This window comes from Rattus rattus, chromosome 4, assembly GCF_011064425.1.
Source record: "Rattus rattus isolate New Zealand chromosome 4, Rrattus_CSIRO_v1, whole genome shotgun sequence".
Taxonomy (NCBI): Eukaryota; Metazoa; Chordata; class Mammalia; order Rodentia; family Muridae; genus Rattus; species Rattus rattus.
The window spans coordinates 143310798-143327992 of NC_046157.1; the positions used below are offsets into that span (position 1 = coordinate 143310798).

Below are 17195 nucleotides of genomic sequence, written 5' to 3' on the forward strand. Positions count from 1 at the left end.
TGAACTCATCCCTCTTTTGTGAGACTGATTTGCTGAATTAGCTTCGTAGCTGCCACACCATCAGGACCCTCTTCCCCACTGCTGGAGTGTACGTTAAGATCAAGATGTTTCTCTGACAGAATGTTTTAGGGGGAAGCTGAGGGGTCAAATTTGATCTAGGTTGTTTCTTATATATATATCTAGTAAAGTAAGATTACTAGTTTACCGAATAAATTATGGGGCAAAATTTTAAGTTGTACCACTGAGGGTGCAGTTCTGAGAGAAGCTATAACGTTAACATCCTCTGTGCTCGCACAGGGGACTCAGAGACTCACACTGAACTATTTCAGCGGAGAAATTCAGGAGACGACTAAGCAGTACTTTCCTGTGGCATTTTAGCACAGCTTTAGTGTTGGCTGTCTCTGCTGTGTTAATTCAAACACATGCTATCAGAACTGATTTGGGAGTGCCACGGAAACTCAATCATCTTGTTCGCACTGTGTTCCAAAACAGCTCATGTCAACAGCTGAGGAAGATAATCCCATACACAGTAAATGCGGTTGAAAACTGTGGGAAACACAGTCAGGTTTTGTCTCCATGTAGAAAGGGAGCTGGAACAGTCTAACCCAGGAGAAGGACTACAGAAGGCAGAAGAGGAGGGAACAAAGGCCACAAATGCGTTTTTTACCCACCATGGTGACTCATGACCTGCCCGGCAGCCTCCATGCTGACATTCTGGAGATAGTTGTGACAGCGTTCCTTGTGTTCCTCCAGTGAGCTGCGCTGCTTGTAGCTTCGGCCACAGTAGTTACACTTGTGAGGTTTACCCACTGTGAAGAGAGTCAAGGTTAGAGCGCTCTGCTCCTCAGCAAATGAACCGCTAGCTTCTGGTAGTTTAGAAGAAACATTTATATGCTCTTCAGACAGTCTCTTCCACCTCCACACTCCAATTTAGGCAAAACCCATAAATTGTCTAGCAAAATGAAAAGATAGCAAGAAGGTAAGATGATCACACCTCCAGGAGTAGGGGAAATACTGAATCAACTCATGGTCTGACTGTGTTCTCTTTATTCTCATCCATGGTGGCTGATGACCAAATTTTACATTATGTGATTCTTAACACATTGACCTTTATACAAGTATGCCAGGTTTCACTCATTAAAAAGACACATCAGGGCCATCCTGAATACATGATGTGTGTGTATGTGCGTGTATCTCTCTCTCTCTCTCTCTCTCTCTCTCTCTCTCTCTCTCTCTCTCTCTGTGTGTGTGTGTGTGTGTGTGTGTGTGTGTGTGTGCGTGCACGTGCTCATGCACACATGAGCTTTAGTAAGAGCTGAGAATTTTTCTGAAGAAACCTAAAAATGCAACAGCTTGAAATGCCACTGTTTAAAAGAAAAAAAAAGAGATTATTCATGGGTACCAAGAAAATTAAAAAGAATCCAAGCATTGAAAATATTGTAGCTGAAGTAGGGATACAGTTTTTCTTTCTTTGCACTGGGTAGTAACTGTTCACACAGCAAAACTTTGCAACAAGTGTATTTGCTCGCCTGTGCAGATCCTGCCTTTGCCATAGCAAGAATCACCCTCCGAGGAGCTCCGAGTTGGATTATTAATAAGAACCAATGAAGCACTGACATATTTAGTTACCATGATAATGGTGTCTTGCAAAGTATCTCATATTATGGAAGAGAATTTTTCCCAATAGTCAGGAAGCCATTATTTCAACGCAGCTACTAAAATATACACTGCGATATTTATGGGGAACAACTTTGAAAAATGTATAGAAAAGAAAGGAAGATTAAAAAAAAACCCTTGTGGTGTGGGCCAAGGGATGTTTTAAGACAGGATCATCTACACAGCTGTAGCGAGCACTTTGGTTCTTGGTTTGACACGGACCCTGAATAACAGACACCAGTGAGTGCCAGTGCCAGTGCCCTCAGCTCCGAAGGACGGTTTGAATCAGGCCAGTTAAGCTCATTTGACTCCCTGAGGAATCACTGAGTTTGGCCTGGAGAACAAACAGAAGCCTCATTTTTCATAGTGATGTCCTTACTGTCCTACACCTCATACCTTACACCACCTTGCACGCCTGGGTGATGACGCTGGTCATGAGAGAAACTCATGTTTCTTTATCAAGTACTTTATCAAGCAGACATGCTCATAGATGCCTACCCTTTGCACTGCTCATCAGAAAAATAACAAAACCAAGCCCAAACCTTGGATTCTATTCACCGTGCACACTCACAAGAACAAATCATTAGAAAACGAAAATGCAATAAAGCGTTTTTAGCAAAAGCGATCTAAGGCAAGGTTTAAAGGTACTGGAGAAAATTTCTACGTTTGAAACCCAGGTACTCATGATTCTATTTCTAGGAAGTAGCTGTTAATATAGGTGTAGAGCACAGTCTTCTGTGAGAGTATTAACAGATAAGAAACTATTTTTAGACAAAAATAGTTTAAGTAGTATGTATCTACATGCAAGCATATTGCAAGATGTGGCACTACCTAACGACATTCTCATCTCCAATTACCATAGAAACAGATGACACTACACTGAACAGGCCTAACCAATTAATACTCGTCACACACTTGACATTGCAAGTATAGTCCACTGTGAGATAGTTCAGTCATCTCCCATCATCCCTGCTGGTAGTTTTGGTATGCTGGAACCTATGACAGTCTATGTGTTTTTCAACATACTTTCTCTCAGCATCCTTTATACAATGCCAACCTAACTGAAATATGGTTCTATGCTACGTTTCTATCCTCTGCAACCTCCCAGTTTACTCTGTACAGTTAAAAGAATAAGGGGTTGGGGATTTAGCTCAGTGGTAGAGTGCTTGCCTAGTAAGTGCAAGGCCCTGGGTTTGGTCCTCAGCTCTGGAAAAAAAAAAAAAAAAAAACAAGCAAAAGAATAAAGAAAGACAAGTGTGCTTTTGTCTAAGTTTCCTTTCCTGTTGCTGTGATGAAATGCCCAGACAGAAGCAACTCAGTGGAAGAAAGAGTTTATTTCAGCTATAGTCCAGTCTTGCAGGAAAGTTAAAGCAGCGAGCGGGAGGTCACATGGTCCCCGCAACCAGGAAGCAGAGAGCAATGACCACCAGTGTTCACAGTCTTTCTCTTTTTTATGCATTCAAGGATCCAAACCCAGGGAGTGATGCCACAGCATTTTAGCATGAATCTTCTCACCTCAATGAACATCATTAATGCACCTCTGAAGCCATGCTCAGAGACTGACCTACTGTAGATGACTCATCAAGATGGGTCATTCCCCACTCTGTCAAGTGGAGAATTGACATTAACTGTCACAACATTTTACTGACATCAACTCATTTCCCAGCTTCTCACTTCTTTTTGAAGTCTATCTCACATGTTTTAATTCTTCTCCCATTTTACAAAATCCTGGTCCTTCCTCTTCATCCAATCCTGTTGTCAGTAGCACCAATAGGGATGTAAAAACTAGCTTTTAAACTTGAGTCTATGAAGTATAGCCTCCTCAACTTCATCACCTCTTTATCTCCATTTTTACTCCAGTTAAACAAATATTGGGTGACATGCTGGATTCTGAGACACCGTACTGTAATACTATTCTCTGTCAAGGAGAGTTGCTCTGGAAATATTCTCTGCCTTCTTTCACAGATCTCATTTGTTGAATACAAATTTATCAAAAGGAACAGAAGGTACCAATTCAGTGGTGTAACTGACTTGTAAAGTGCATAACAAAGTCTCCTGGATCTCATGTTTATATTATAGTTTGGTAAGAAAGGAGACTCAATCTACTAACAATATACCACAGATTGTCAAAGGCTTTGCAGGGTAAAATAGTGCTAGTATAATACATGGAATCTTTAGCATAAGACGGGATGGGAAGTCTGTCTGAAGTAGGAACATCTACTACAGGTGGAGGATGCGAGCCTCCACTTGGGCACTGAGAACCAAACTTGGGTCCTCTGGAAGAACAGCAAATACTCTTAACCACGGAGTCACCTCTTTAGCACATTTATTTCATTTTTATTAATGATTATTTTTATTTTTTTACCAGGTATACATGTAAAGAAAAACATATGTAAATGAAAACAAACAAATGAAAGTAAGAGCTGTTAATGAAATATATTATGCCTTTCCCACAATCTAATCATAATTCTCGAAGCAATTTTCTAACAGAAGGGATTCCAACTAGAAGATGATTAAATTCTATTTTTAAATGATGTATATGTTTGTCTTTGTCCATCAGGGTGAGACATGATTCATTACCTTTGGCTAAGTATCAACCCCCTACAAACATCCTCTCAAGCCTCCTTTGATTTCAAATTGCAGGACAATTTCAAATTAATAGAATAAAATGGGAATGTCCATTATTAATGGAGGTATTAATCAAAGCATATTATATGACTGAACCCAATTCCATTTCACTTCTTGTACAATTTTAATTTTTCCTAGTTAACAACTGCATTTTTAAACTGCTCTTTGTGGTCTTCTGTCCAGTGTCCCTTCTCTCCTCACAGATTTTTCTTCCACACCTAATAATAATGATTCTAAACATTCTGATCCTAAACCGTTCTCAGCTCTAAGCCATACATCCCTCCCTTCTTGCCTTCTCACAGCCAAGCATATTCCAAAGCCACCAGAACCATGGAGCTCTTAGATTATAGTGTAACTGTAGGCTTGATGCTGGTCATTGTTTCTCCGACTAGGCTCCCTGATGTCCTAATTCTAACGTGTTTCTCTCCCTTTCTTCAGTATAGGATTTCTGGGTTGGAAATAATTTTACCTTATATTTTGAAGGCTTTGTTCCACTGAAGTAATATTTAGTTTCTTTTAAATACTTGATATAAATGAGATTTTATATATAGGCTGCTTACTGCAAAGCTCTTAACATCTATTTGTCTTTGATTTGGGGTACTTCCGAAATATGAATTGTATGTCTTTAATTTAGAGTTCGATGCATGCCCTTTAGCTCTTAAAATGTATGTGCATCATAGATAATATTTATGAAAAATTCACACATATGTACAAAGCATGTTATGTGAATATATGGCTTTTTACATGTTATTGAAGAATATGTGACTCTTAACTGAAAGAGTTGGGACTCTTTTTGAAAGATGTGTGTGTGTGTGTGTGTGTGTGTGTGTGTGTGTGTGTGTGTGTGTGTGTGATATCTACTGTTTTATTGATGTCACTGATGGAAAAAATATCCATTTCGATGAAGACAATCACCTGCCCACTTAGTGTAGTATATTCCTAGACTGTAGTCCATTCTACTATCTCTGTCCATAAATCAGCAGATCAAGATTTACCATGGTCTTTATTTATAAGATAACTGAAAGAATTCTATAAATCAATTAGAAGTCAGTGTTAAGCCAACTTAAAAAACTCTTGTACTAAATCCTATTTGACCGATATCTTTTTCATCTATTTCTAGAATCAAACTCACAAGAGCTACTGTAGAGTCTGGTGGCTATAATTTAATGCACTTTTGAAAACTGTGAAACCAGAAAATTTTGAACTTTTTATTAGAGAATTTCACATCCATATTCCCTAGAACTGCTGCTATACCCCCTTCAGCTTTTGTCACAGCTATGACTGGCTAGCAGACCGAGCTCACCCAGATGCACTGGTACTATGCAATTGCACCAACTGTACTCACAGATTTCAGTAACAAATGCTACCCTTCTTCGTCTCTGGAAGAGTTGGTTTCTCAGATGCTTCCCATACACTGTTTTTCTTCAAATAATTAAGAACTTCCCAGTGACATCACATGGAGTTTTTGTTTTGGGAAGGTTTTAAATTCCTGTTTCAATTTCCCAAGTAAATAAAGGTCAGTCAAAGTATCTGGTTCTTCATGAGTGAAGTCTAACAAATTCCTTGAAAAGCAGAAATGTCATCAGCTAACTGAATGCACTGATATAAAACTCTTCCTACTACTTCTGTTTTTGCTTCCAGTGCATCCAGGGCTTACACAGAAATCGTACTTTCATTCTGTGTGCCGTCAGACGTGCATCCCCTCTTTAGCACGGATGGATGTCGGCTCTTTTTTAAAGGGTTACTTTCATGAAATCAGCTTTTGTACTCATTAGCTTTCTCTCCTTCCTTCTGTTTTATACTTACTTACTTTGGTCCTTGTCCTTATTTTCTTTCTTAATATATACTTGGCTTTAACTTGTTCTTTCTACGGTGTTTAAGAAGGAAGCAGAGAGGAGATGTTGCTGGGCATTTGCTTTGTCTCTAAGACAGGCATTTAATGGCAAGCATTTCCCTCTCAGCTCTTCTATTAGCGTCCTGATTCTTCCCATCGTGAACACACAATGTATATTTACTCTATCTATTTTATTCACTTTCCCTGCAAAATTCGGCACTGTAGTCATTCCTGGATCTGGACTTAGGAAATCCTTATTCTAATTATGGACATATCTTTCCTTCTCATGGCTATAGATTTATAACAGGAGACTGAATATTGTGAATTTTGTAGGAGTGGGTTTTACATTTTGTTGTCTTTCATTAAAATTGTTGACATGTTCCCATACATAGCTACACCATTTAAAATCAATTTGGTCCTTTCAAAGTTTGCTTTTATGGTCTATGGAAGGTCCAGGGCATACTAAATGGCCAGGTTAGACCTTTCAGGATGTCACTTTGGCGAGTGAGAATTAAGCATTCCTAGCCTCCTGTCAGCTCTGAAAGTATTGTCCTCTGCTTTCTGGTTGTTACTTTCTGAGCTTCAGAAAAACTGATCTACTAGTTAGTCTAAAGGTCAAGTGGACCACATGCAAATGTAATACCTTTCTGTGCAGCCTCCAGTGCTCTATTCTCTGCCTCTTGTGTTCAGCTCAACGGCCTGATAATAGTTGGGTTCTTTGGGTGAGAGATTGTATGGAAACTGCCTTCAAAAGTCAGCTGCAACAATTTATAGTCCTTGACATCTTTGTTTTTTGTCACTCGGGCATCAAAGTCCTATGCTGCCTATTGTTCTATGGAAAATTCGGTTACTAGACCTTGATTTTCTAGAGGATTACAGTGGGAGGTCAAATAGGACTCCAACATTCGCTGTGGTTGGAAGCAAAAGTTGCAGTTTTAACAGACGAAGACTGAGGAGACACACAAGTAAATCCCAAGAAGTCAGGCCAATTCTGTACATTTTGGTAGCAACGCAGTTCAGGTAATTGGCACAAAGTTTCTCATAAATATAATTCTAAGAAGATAAGTAACGACACCAAAGATTCTTACAGAGAAGACAATGTGGCCAGCATTTATAACTGCTTCAAAAGTTATTGTTGGTCTTTCCTTTAACATACAGTCCTTCTAGAAAAAAATCCTATAACAGACTCACTGACAATCTGTTAGAGTTATAAATATAAACTCTTAATCTGAGAAGTAAATAGGAAATTTAGAAAGTGAGGTGAAATAAAACAAAGGAATGTATTGGCCTGCAGTTTAGCAGTGTTTCCCCAGTCTGTCTTGATATGGAATTAGAAACAAGTAGTTGTTCCTGTGTATTAGAACCCCCTTAACCCTATCTAAAAGTAACAACAAACCAGAAAAAGCCCATGGCGTTGAAGCAGGAATGTTGACTATAGGTTTATGGGGTGTCATGAAGGCATATATGGCCCAACCAAGTCTTCCTCACTCATATTTTCTTGAAATAGTTCAGTTCAGTAGCTTTTCTAGTGAATGGACAAAACACATTCCAATCTACTAATATACTGGTAAGTTTTCCATTCTTTGTACTGATGTAAGTATTTCTACACAGGTAAAAATACACAAAGAAACACTTTCATCTTTTATGAAGTAAATACATTTACCATTTCAAGATGAGCACAATCGGATAGAAGGCATTAATTAGATATTGTATTTATGTTCTTTTAGTAAACTGAATATATCCACATATGAATACTTTCAGAAAGAAAAGGATTCTTGATAATTGGAATGAAAATGGAAGATAGCTTGATAATTGCCTGCAGAGTTATAAATTAACCCAAAGAAAGATTATCACTAACATAGTACTGATTTTTATGTTTGAATTAGTGATCTGTTGTATTGTCTGAACTCTGCGCATAAACAATTTTAAGTTAATTGTGTAGTGTGTGTGTGTGTGTGTGTGTGTGTGTGTGTGTGTGTGTGTGTGTGTGTGTGTCCAGGTATACTTGTCATGTGTGTCCATGTGGAGGCCCTAAGATTAATGCCTGGTGTCTGTCTGTGTTTGTTATTCTCCACCTCATTCATTCATTCATCCATTCATTCATTCGAGACAGAATCAGTGGATCCATGGCTCTCAGTTTTCATCCTTTGCCGCCAGTCAGGGAGGCCCTGGGATCCGCCCATCTCTGTACGTGTTCTCATAGATGGTGCTCTGGGCAGCACAGGTCTCTATGTAAAGTTAGATGTAGGAGCAGAAAATCTGAACTCAAGATGCTTTGGCTTCTGCAGCTAACACCTCACACACAGATCCATTTATCCAGCCCCCAATTTTAAGGTTTCAAGCCTACATCACGACATAATAGACTAGAAGAGGCTTTTGCAAATTATACTCACTCTAGTAGTCTATGAGACAGGCCTTTTCCTACACTGACACCGACAGAGAATGCTGTTTCTAAAACAGTCAAATTTCCACTAAGGTGCTAAATCTACTTCCCAAAATTTTAGGAAGGAAGGCTGAAGTATAAAGAAGTTGCTCTGGAAGCTCATATGAGACATTGTTACAGAGGAACACATTCGTATTCTATCCCACAAGAGACAATGTGATCCACTTGCTCAGTTTCACCAGTGTGTATCCCAGGGCCTCCCTGACTGACGGCAAAGGATGAAAACTGAGAGCCATGGGTTCACTGATTCTGTCTCCAATGAATGAACGGATGAATGAATGAATGAATGAATGAGGTGGAGAATAACAAACACAGACACCAGGCATTAATCTTAGGGCCTCCACATGGACACACATGACAACTCCATCCACTCAATGGCAAGGGTTTTTGAAGTGTGGCTTCAGCCATTGTTTTAGTACACAGAGAGTCCCCTGTACACATCACTGTGGAAGAGGAATGGCATGGCTGTGGTCCATGCAATTCCTAGGTCTGGGAACTGAGTTGTACCCATGACGACATATAGTCACGTTTCTATGTTCCAGTGCTATTTAATAGTGAGGTGAAAACCTTGCGTCTTTTCTGATTTTACATGCCATCATAAAACTATAAGTGTTCCTTGGGACCTGACCATGTAATAAACTGTTGGATATTTACATTAGCCTGAAAGTTACAAAGACAATAAAGACACAAAGGGAACCAAGAAAGCCTGGAAATTCTATGCTGGACAATAGAAATTGTTTTTCTTTTTAATTCGCATTCATGAACGTGAACAAGACCTAAATAATTTTAGGTATCTGAATGCTGTTTTTAAAAATCATTTATTTCCTTCCCATCAACTTACTCGGCCTCTGTGTATATCACTGCTAGTCACTCTTCAAGCCATTTGTAATAAATAGTTAACAAACATTTTTTGGGGGAATTTTGGATTTTTATTTTCAGGTAGCTAGAAACTTGATGTCTTTCCTGTCTATAATCTGTTTTATCTGATATAATCTTTAGAATATTGCCTACTCAGAATGCTTTAGAAATGCTTGCAACTCCCCACCCCCTAAACCTCCAAATCTGTACAAGTATTGATGACTTCAGACATTTTTAAATACAATGATTAAGTACCTTAGAAAGGAAACAGGTCATACCTGAAACGTAAGCTATATTTTTCTCTGTTATATTAAATCATGTCAGTACAATTAGACGTCAGTCAAAATTTATCACAAATAACTTTCCTCTCTCCAGGAAGTTTACCAGTGTGGTTGTGGTTTGGAGAGAAGGATGTTAAATGTTTAAGTAGGTATATAAGAAGTACATTTAAACTAGTTGATTCGTGTGTGTGTGTGTGTGTGTGTGTGTGTGTGTGTGTGTGTGTGTGTGTATGAAAGGATTGAAAAGGTGTTTAGAATCCTATAACACGTAACAAGACAGGAAGCAAAGAAACAAATTTATGTAACCCAATGATTCCACCAATTATTGCAACTATACTTTTCTTACTTTGACAACTGATAATTTCCCCCAATAAATAGCCTGTGCATATGTTTTGGACAAATGTGTAATAATGAACAGGCCCAGGGTGCTCTCATTGATGCACTTTATTTTTCTTATGTAGGACCGGATGAGGTTTAAGAATTATGCTTCCTTCATTTCTCCATCCATGTGTTATGTGCATCTTTTATGCACGATGACTATGATGGACACAGACATCAGTCCCTCCATTAAGAAAGCTAACTCTTATCGTTCCAGCATTTCCATTGGTCATAGTGTTCACAGCACCATCTTCCAAATTCAGCTACAAGCCTTCAAAAGACACAATCAGCAGGGGAAATGACACCTACCAGAGCAGCTAAGTGATGAGCTGGGGTAGGATTCATAGGTGGACTGATTGCCCAGCATGCATGAGACTCTAGGTCCCATTGCCAGCACCACCAAGCAAAACCAAAACCCAATCCACAAAAATAAAACCAGAGCAATAATACAAACTAGGAAACAAAACAAAACAACTCTGAGTGGAGTCTTTGAAACTAAGCAAATCACAGACTTCTGGAAGATAAGGGGCATACCTACTCTTCCTTTTTTTCGTCCACTGTGAAGAATTGATATAACTGAGTAAAAGTAAGATTATTTGCAGAAAAGTCCAAAGTTTTGATATCTACTTTTATATCACTTTGTTCAAGTGACAACCTTCCCTAGATTCCCTGCACTGAATGCCTAAACTAAGAAGCAAAGTGGACGGAACGGCACACTGCAAGGTGCCCTGGGAACTGTGGTGCCTGCCTTCCTCATTGTTACATAAAATGTCTTATTTTATTGTTTATTTTTGACATCTCAATGGATTGCTTAAGCAACAAACAGATACACAACTTTAGATATCTCAAATGTTATAGCTGTTTAAAACAGACACACAGAGTGTCAAAATACCCTACTAGTATTAACCACAAGGAGTTAAGGGATATACATATTTTCGTCCCAGTTGTAGTATACATTGCTTCACTGATTCGCGAAGGTGAGAAAAAGAGCTAGGGAAACTGACAGCGTATAAAGAGCTATAGCATAGCGGGGGAAGGGCTGTAGTAAAATCTAAGAAAGAAGGAGATAGAGTCGATATTTTTTCATTACTATACATATATGAAACATGCATGGAAGGACCAACAATAGGAAACCAACTAAGAACTTTCTAGGCCTTGACAAATAAATAATCCAAGCATATAAACTTTCTCTTGGATGCACCTTCTATCTTCCTTCATGTGCGCACAGTGTGTGCGCGTGTACTCTCGGAATCCAGGGCACAGCCTCATGTGTTGCTCCTTAGGAACCAGCCACTGTGTCTGTTAGGACAGGGTCTCCCACTTGGATGCAGAGCTCACTGATCAGGAGAGGATGCCTGATGAGCCCCAGGGATATCGCTGCCCATGCTATCACACCTAACTCTTTATTTGGGTTCCAGAATTCTTACATTCTGTACCAACTGAGCTGAACCCACGGCCCATGTAATTTCTATTCTTCAACTGTTCACTCTTGTCTCATGCTAAGTACTATAACTGACACTACAAGAAAGCAATACACTCCGAAAACACAGATGTCCAAAAAGCATCTGTATGAAAGCAGGTAAGTTGATTTCATTTAAGTCATTATATAAAGTTTGTGTGTGTGTGTGTGTGTGTGTGTGTGTGTGTGTGTGTGTGTGTACACGCACATGCATGTGCATTCAAATTCTAGTCTTAAGACGGACTCTGTATGAATCCTAGGTTAACCATATTGCACTTTACAGGGATACTGCTGACTGATGATTTCTGCCATGACTAAAAATTCAGTCACATTCTAAACATTTACATGGTGAGAATGAACTCTATGCTATGTGATTTTTTTGTTTTGCTTGATTTTTCTCCCAAGATAGAACTGGCTATAGATGAAGACTATATGTTTGACTACTCTGTTCAAGTAAGGAACATGAAGAAAGGAGGTTAGCTGACAAAAATCAATCAATCAATCAATCAATCAACAGTACCAAATAATCCCCCACTGTGGTGTTTCATGAGTTGAGACCTCTTTACTTCTGTTCAGACATCATGCATGAAAATGCTGGGGAAACGTGAAAGGGTAACTAGTTAGGGTTAAAAGTGCCCGTGTCAGCATGCACAGAAGCTCAAAATTGCTAGCAATCCCTGGGACGAGATCAATACCTGCAGAGTATTCAGAACAATGGCAAAGTGGTCTGTGAGTTCTTCTGGTTTCTCTAGAGCTCATGAGACCAGAGAACTGACAAGAGGGAAAGGATTTAGGTTGATATAACAAATGTGTTTACACTAAAATGAAACGAAAATAGCTTTGTGAGATGAAAATGTATCATGGAAGAGACTTCTCATGAGTATTTTTGTCTAGAAATGTACAGGAAGGTTCAAAGTAGTACAACCACTTCTACCTGTAAGACAGGGTTGCGTGAGCTGATAAAGTTTTGATTTGTTTTATAGAGAAGTATGAGGTGAAGTAGATGGGTGATGGTTATTACCATAGGTGGGAAAAGAGGAGTGTGACTGAGTTGTCTGACAGATTCCCTTATCGGCTGCTGTGACCCAAAGTGGCTTTTGTCTGGTGGTCACAGCCTTCTGTCAGGGAAAAGCAGCCGAATGGCATCCCCTCTCCTCCATGCAGAGGGCAGAGGCACTGGGATGCCATTATCAGGGTTGGATGGGTGGACTCAGCACTCCACGGTTATGCAAACTATGCATGCGACTGATACTGTTTGTGTGATTATCAGCGTAATCCAGTTCTATCAACCACCCCCAGAAAGGAAAGGAGGGGGCGAGGGTGGGGAAAGTTCACACTTGGGAGATGACCTAGAAAACAGGCCAGGTGCTGGCCTAAGATCAGTTTCAAACAGTGCTTTCTCATAGGAAACCTGCAGGACAATTTATACTGCCTTTAAACATACTGTCCCTGTAAATATGAGTTGCACTACCTGAAATCACTTAATCTAATGTGACTCTCATGTTGACCACTGGATCTGTGCTGTTAAGAATGAAGTCTCTTGGGCTGACACAGGGCTTAGTTGACAAGGTACTCAGGAGCATTAGGATCTGAGCTCAGATCCCCAGTACCCATGTAATAATCCAGGAATGGCACTGCGTGTCTGTAAGCACAGTGCTGGGGATTGGTGTGACAGCAGAGACAAGTGCATGCCCGGGACAAGCTGCCTGGCCACTTAATCTAATCAGTGACTTCAGGTCCCAGCACATACGTATATTTACAGAGAGAGAGAGAGAGAGAGAGAGAGAGAGAGAGAGAGAGAGAGAGAGAGAGAGAGAGAGAAGAAGAAGAAGAGGAGGAGGGGAAGAGGAGGAGAAGAAGAAGAAGAAGAGAAGAAGGAGGAGGAGGAGAGAAGAGAAACAGAATGAATTATGTTTGACTTAGTCAATACACTGTTTTGTATGAAATTTATAATTAGAGCAATTGATATTATATTTTTAGCAATACAGACAAAGGTGAACCCCATCCATCCAAGTCAGATAATACTTCAGAGTTTTTGAGAACTGTAAGTAAAAATGGCCAAGTGTTTCATCCAATTCTCTGACAGCAAGAAGCCTATACCTTTAAAATCCCCATGGACTCCTTTACCAGCCCAATAGAAGAAAATGTGCAAATATATTCAAAGGCAGTATAAGTCACACCATTTAATTCCAGAGGGATTTCTCATAATAAAGGTGTATGTATGCAACTTGTATGAATGAGATAGTTTTTAGTGGGAAATTAGTCAGGCTTTAATGATCATTGAACTATTTGCCTTTTTAAAAATCATTTTATTTAAATCATTGAATTTAATCATTGGGAAGAACACAGGCATCTGATGATTCTTATATTTCTTTTTGTGTGTGGATAACACATAGCCCTTAAAATAACAAGGACGTGAGTAATCAAGACAGTTCTTCTTTGAAATGTTTTCAAATGTACAATAGGGAGAAAGATGTTTTAACAGATGGGCATTTATGTGGCACATCTGGTCTGGTTCCCTTTTATAGGACAAAATTGCCTTAAACCGACAATTACACATAAATAACAAATTTCTTGAGCTAAAAAATGTCAAACATTGGGAGGTCATAAAGCATTGTAAAAAAAAAACCCTCCAACATTTTTAGAGTATTTAGGAATAAATTCAGTATTTATTCAGGCTAATTTGCCACAAGTCATGAGACTTTAACACTGGAAGGTTCTTCCAATTGTAGTAGTCAGGGGAGGTTATGATGAGGATATATAAGGCAAAGTAGTTTTACAATGCATTTATTTTAAGAGATATATGCAAAGAGAACGATATGCTAAACAAATTTAAAGTGAATGTCAATATTTTACTTAGCATTTAATGAAAAAGTGTTCCTGCAGACATGAGTTGCTCTCATTAGTAAAGTGAGGGTCAAACCCTGAATTCGAATAGAGCCTTTGCTGATCTGCTTTTTAATTTCCTACTCACATAGATGCCTGAAATGTAATTCAGTGTCTGACCTAACGGCATCTCAAGGAGTTTGCTTCATATTTAGATTTCACTAGACAGTAACTGAGTTTCCTTTTGCACTAACAGTCTTCTTTTCAAGTGTTTTTAAGTGATTCCATTGTTTTAACAGTTTCTCTCATAGTAATAAAAATCTATCACTAGTCCATGGTCAGAGCTAAATTTTAAAATTTATTTTATATGAATGAGTATTTTGCCTACACTGATTTTATGCACAGTGTGCACTCCCGGTGCTCACAAAGAACAGAATGGGTTTTTGGATCCCCTAAAACTGGAGTTGTAGGCAGTTGAGAACTACCTCGTGGGTAGTGGGAATTGAACCTAGATCCTCTGCGAGAACAGCCGGTGCCATTAAACACTGATCTACCTCCAGCTCTAATGCTAAACTTTTCATGTAGCACAAAATACTAATGACCCTGTGAGGAAACTCTTACTATTTTTTTCACTTTCTAAATTATAAAATATGTTTTGTAATCACTGATTTATATGCTTATCATTTATTTACATACTTTTTGCATTTCCCTTTTCTTTATTTATTTATGTATTTATTTTTAAATTAAGACTATGTGTGTCTATGTGTAGGTATGTATACAAGAATATTGAAGTATTAACTATGAAAATACATATACAAATCCAGTTCTTTTGATACTATGAAAAATAAGAGATGTTATATATTTTATTTAATAACGATTTAACTGCTATACTGTTTCCATAGAGAACTGGCTGTGATACCTAAAGAAACAAAATATAAAATACTCAACCTGCCATTTAGTATTTACAAAGAAAAGTTACAATAATTTCTTAAACTGAAAATCTAAGCACAAGAGTAATACACATTGTTTTTGAAGTAGGAGTACTGGCCCCTGACTTAATACTAAATCAAATAAAGATTATGCTACAGTATATATATGTACACATATGTACATGTGTATATATGCATACACACGTGGTATTTATATAAGGATGCCTATATGGTAAATCTCAAGATTTCTTGCGAGCAAGAGCTTAAGACTGGGCCAGCGTCTTCGATTCTTGTACAACTATGAATCTGGAACATATTTGTCAAAGCGTAGCTCATTTCTCAGTGCACTGAAAACTTGTTCTTGATCTCTACCTAATGGATAACGCATGCCACTTCTTCTTTGCTCCCTTTTCTTTTGTCTTTCTTTTTCTCATGTTGAAGAGAAATTATGTGCATGGGTGTTTTGCCTGCATGTATGTCTGTGCTCTGTGTACAGGCAGTGCCCTCAGACAACATTAAGATAAGAGTTGATTTCCTGGGACAAGGACTACAGATTTGAACTTGGGTCCTCCAGAAGAGCAACAAGTGCTTTGAAGGACTGAGCCACCTCTCCAGTCCTTTCTTTTACTCTAGCTGTAGAATCTGAATTACTATGAGTAAGTCATCCCTCTTACAGGGAGCAGGGGGGAGTAGACAGAGAAACAAGACAGGCACTGTGGAAATCTTTGTTTAACATTTCCTACACGGTCACTTTAAAAGTTCAAATAAACTGGAAAAGCTAAAACCCCAACTTTGGAAGACTAGAGAGTGCTCTTTTAGGCTAGGTACAGGCTGGGAAGTTCACCTCACACTCAGCATCATGGCTAAGCCCAGGGAGGCCAAGGAGGAATGAAATAACCTGACAAGCTGACACAGCTCATCTACAGTAACCACATGCTTGAGCCCAATGTCGACTTACTGTCTTACAGGGCACATGCATGCGCCACCCTCTTTCTCCTTTGTCATAGGTAGCAACTTAAGAGCATTGTACTGGGCATTTCCATACATCACATAGCAGTAAAGGGCATACACTTTGGAGTTTGATTGCCTTGGTTTGAATTCTCTTTCTGCTTTAGCCTCCTCCCCTGCATGATAGAAATAACAGCAAGATGTTCTCTTAGCTAAACAGCTATCAGTGTCTTTTTAGTCTCTCGGTTGACACAGTGATGAGTAACCCAAGTGTTACTATCCTTTTAAGAGTTAAATATGGGCACTGGGGAGAAGAAGGTTCAATAGCTAAAGTGCTCACTGTGCGAGCATTACGACCTGAGTCCCTAGAATCTAGAAAGACTGGCAGGGTACTGCACATTTATAGTCCTAATGCTCCATCAGTGAGATGAGGCAGACTTCTGAGCCAGCTGCCTGGCCTGGGACATGCGGCTGTGAGGAACAGAAGAGAGACCCTGTCTCGAGCAAGGTTGAAGGTGAGGATCAGCCCCTGAGGTTCCTCTCTGACATGTACATGCCTGCCATGTCATGAGCATCATCACGGTCCCATACCCTTCCTGCCCATACACACACAACGAGAGTTAAGGATGACTGTGGCCTAACTTATCTGTGTCAACTATATGCCTGTCATTATAATCATATAATTCCTCATATATTCAATTTCCAATCATTACAAAACAAAGGTTTTTACTAGAGTGATTTTCACCACTCTGAAAAGATTAAAAAGATGACCCAATAAAAATATTGTTAACAAATTGAATGAGGAGCAAAGATACAGTTTATTGAAAAGTTATCAAAAATTGAACAGAGGTTTGATTGCTTCACAAATATCTTTAAACTCTTTAAAAAGCTGAAAAATAAAATTATAGATGAGGCACTGAGGATGTGGTTTAGGTTAACAAAACTAAACCAAAGC

General features: G+C 39.0%; 1 protein-coding gene across 1 annotated transcript in view; it reads right to left on the minus strand.

Annotated features, from left to right (window-relative positions):
• Ikzf2 (IKAROS family zinc finger 2) overlaps nt 1-17195 on the minus strand; it is a 137711-nt gene that overhangs the window by 13518 nt on the left and 106998 nt on the right. The window contains exon 6 of the mRNA XM_032901295.1: nt 672-809. Coding sequence (XP_032757186.1) covers nt 672-809 — 138 coding nt within the window. The remainder of the gene's footprint in view (nt 1-671; nt 810-17195) is intronic.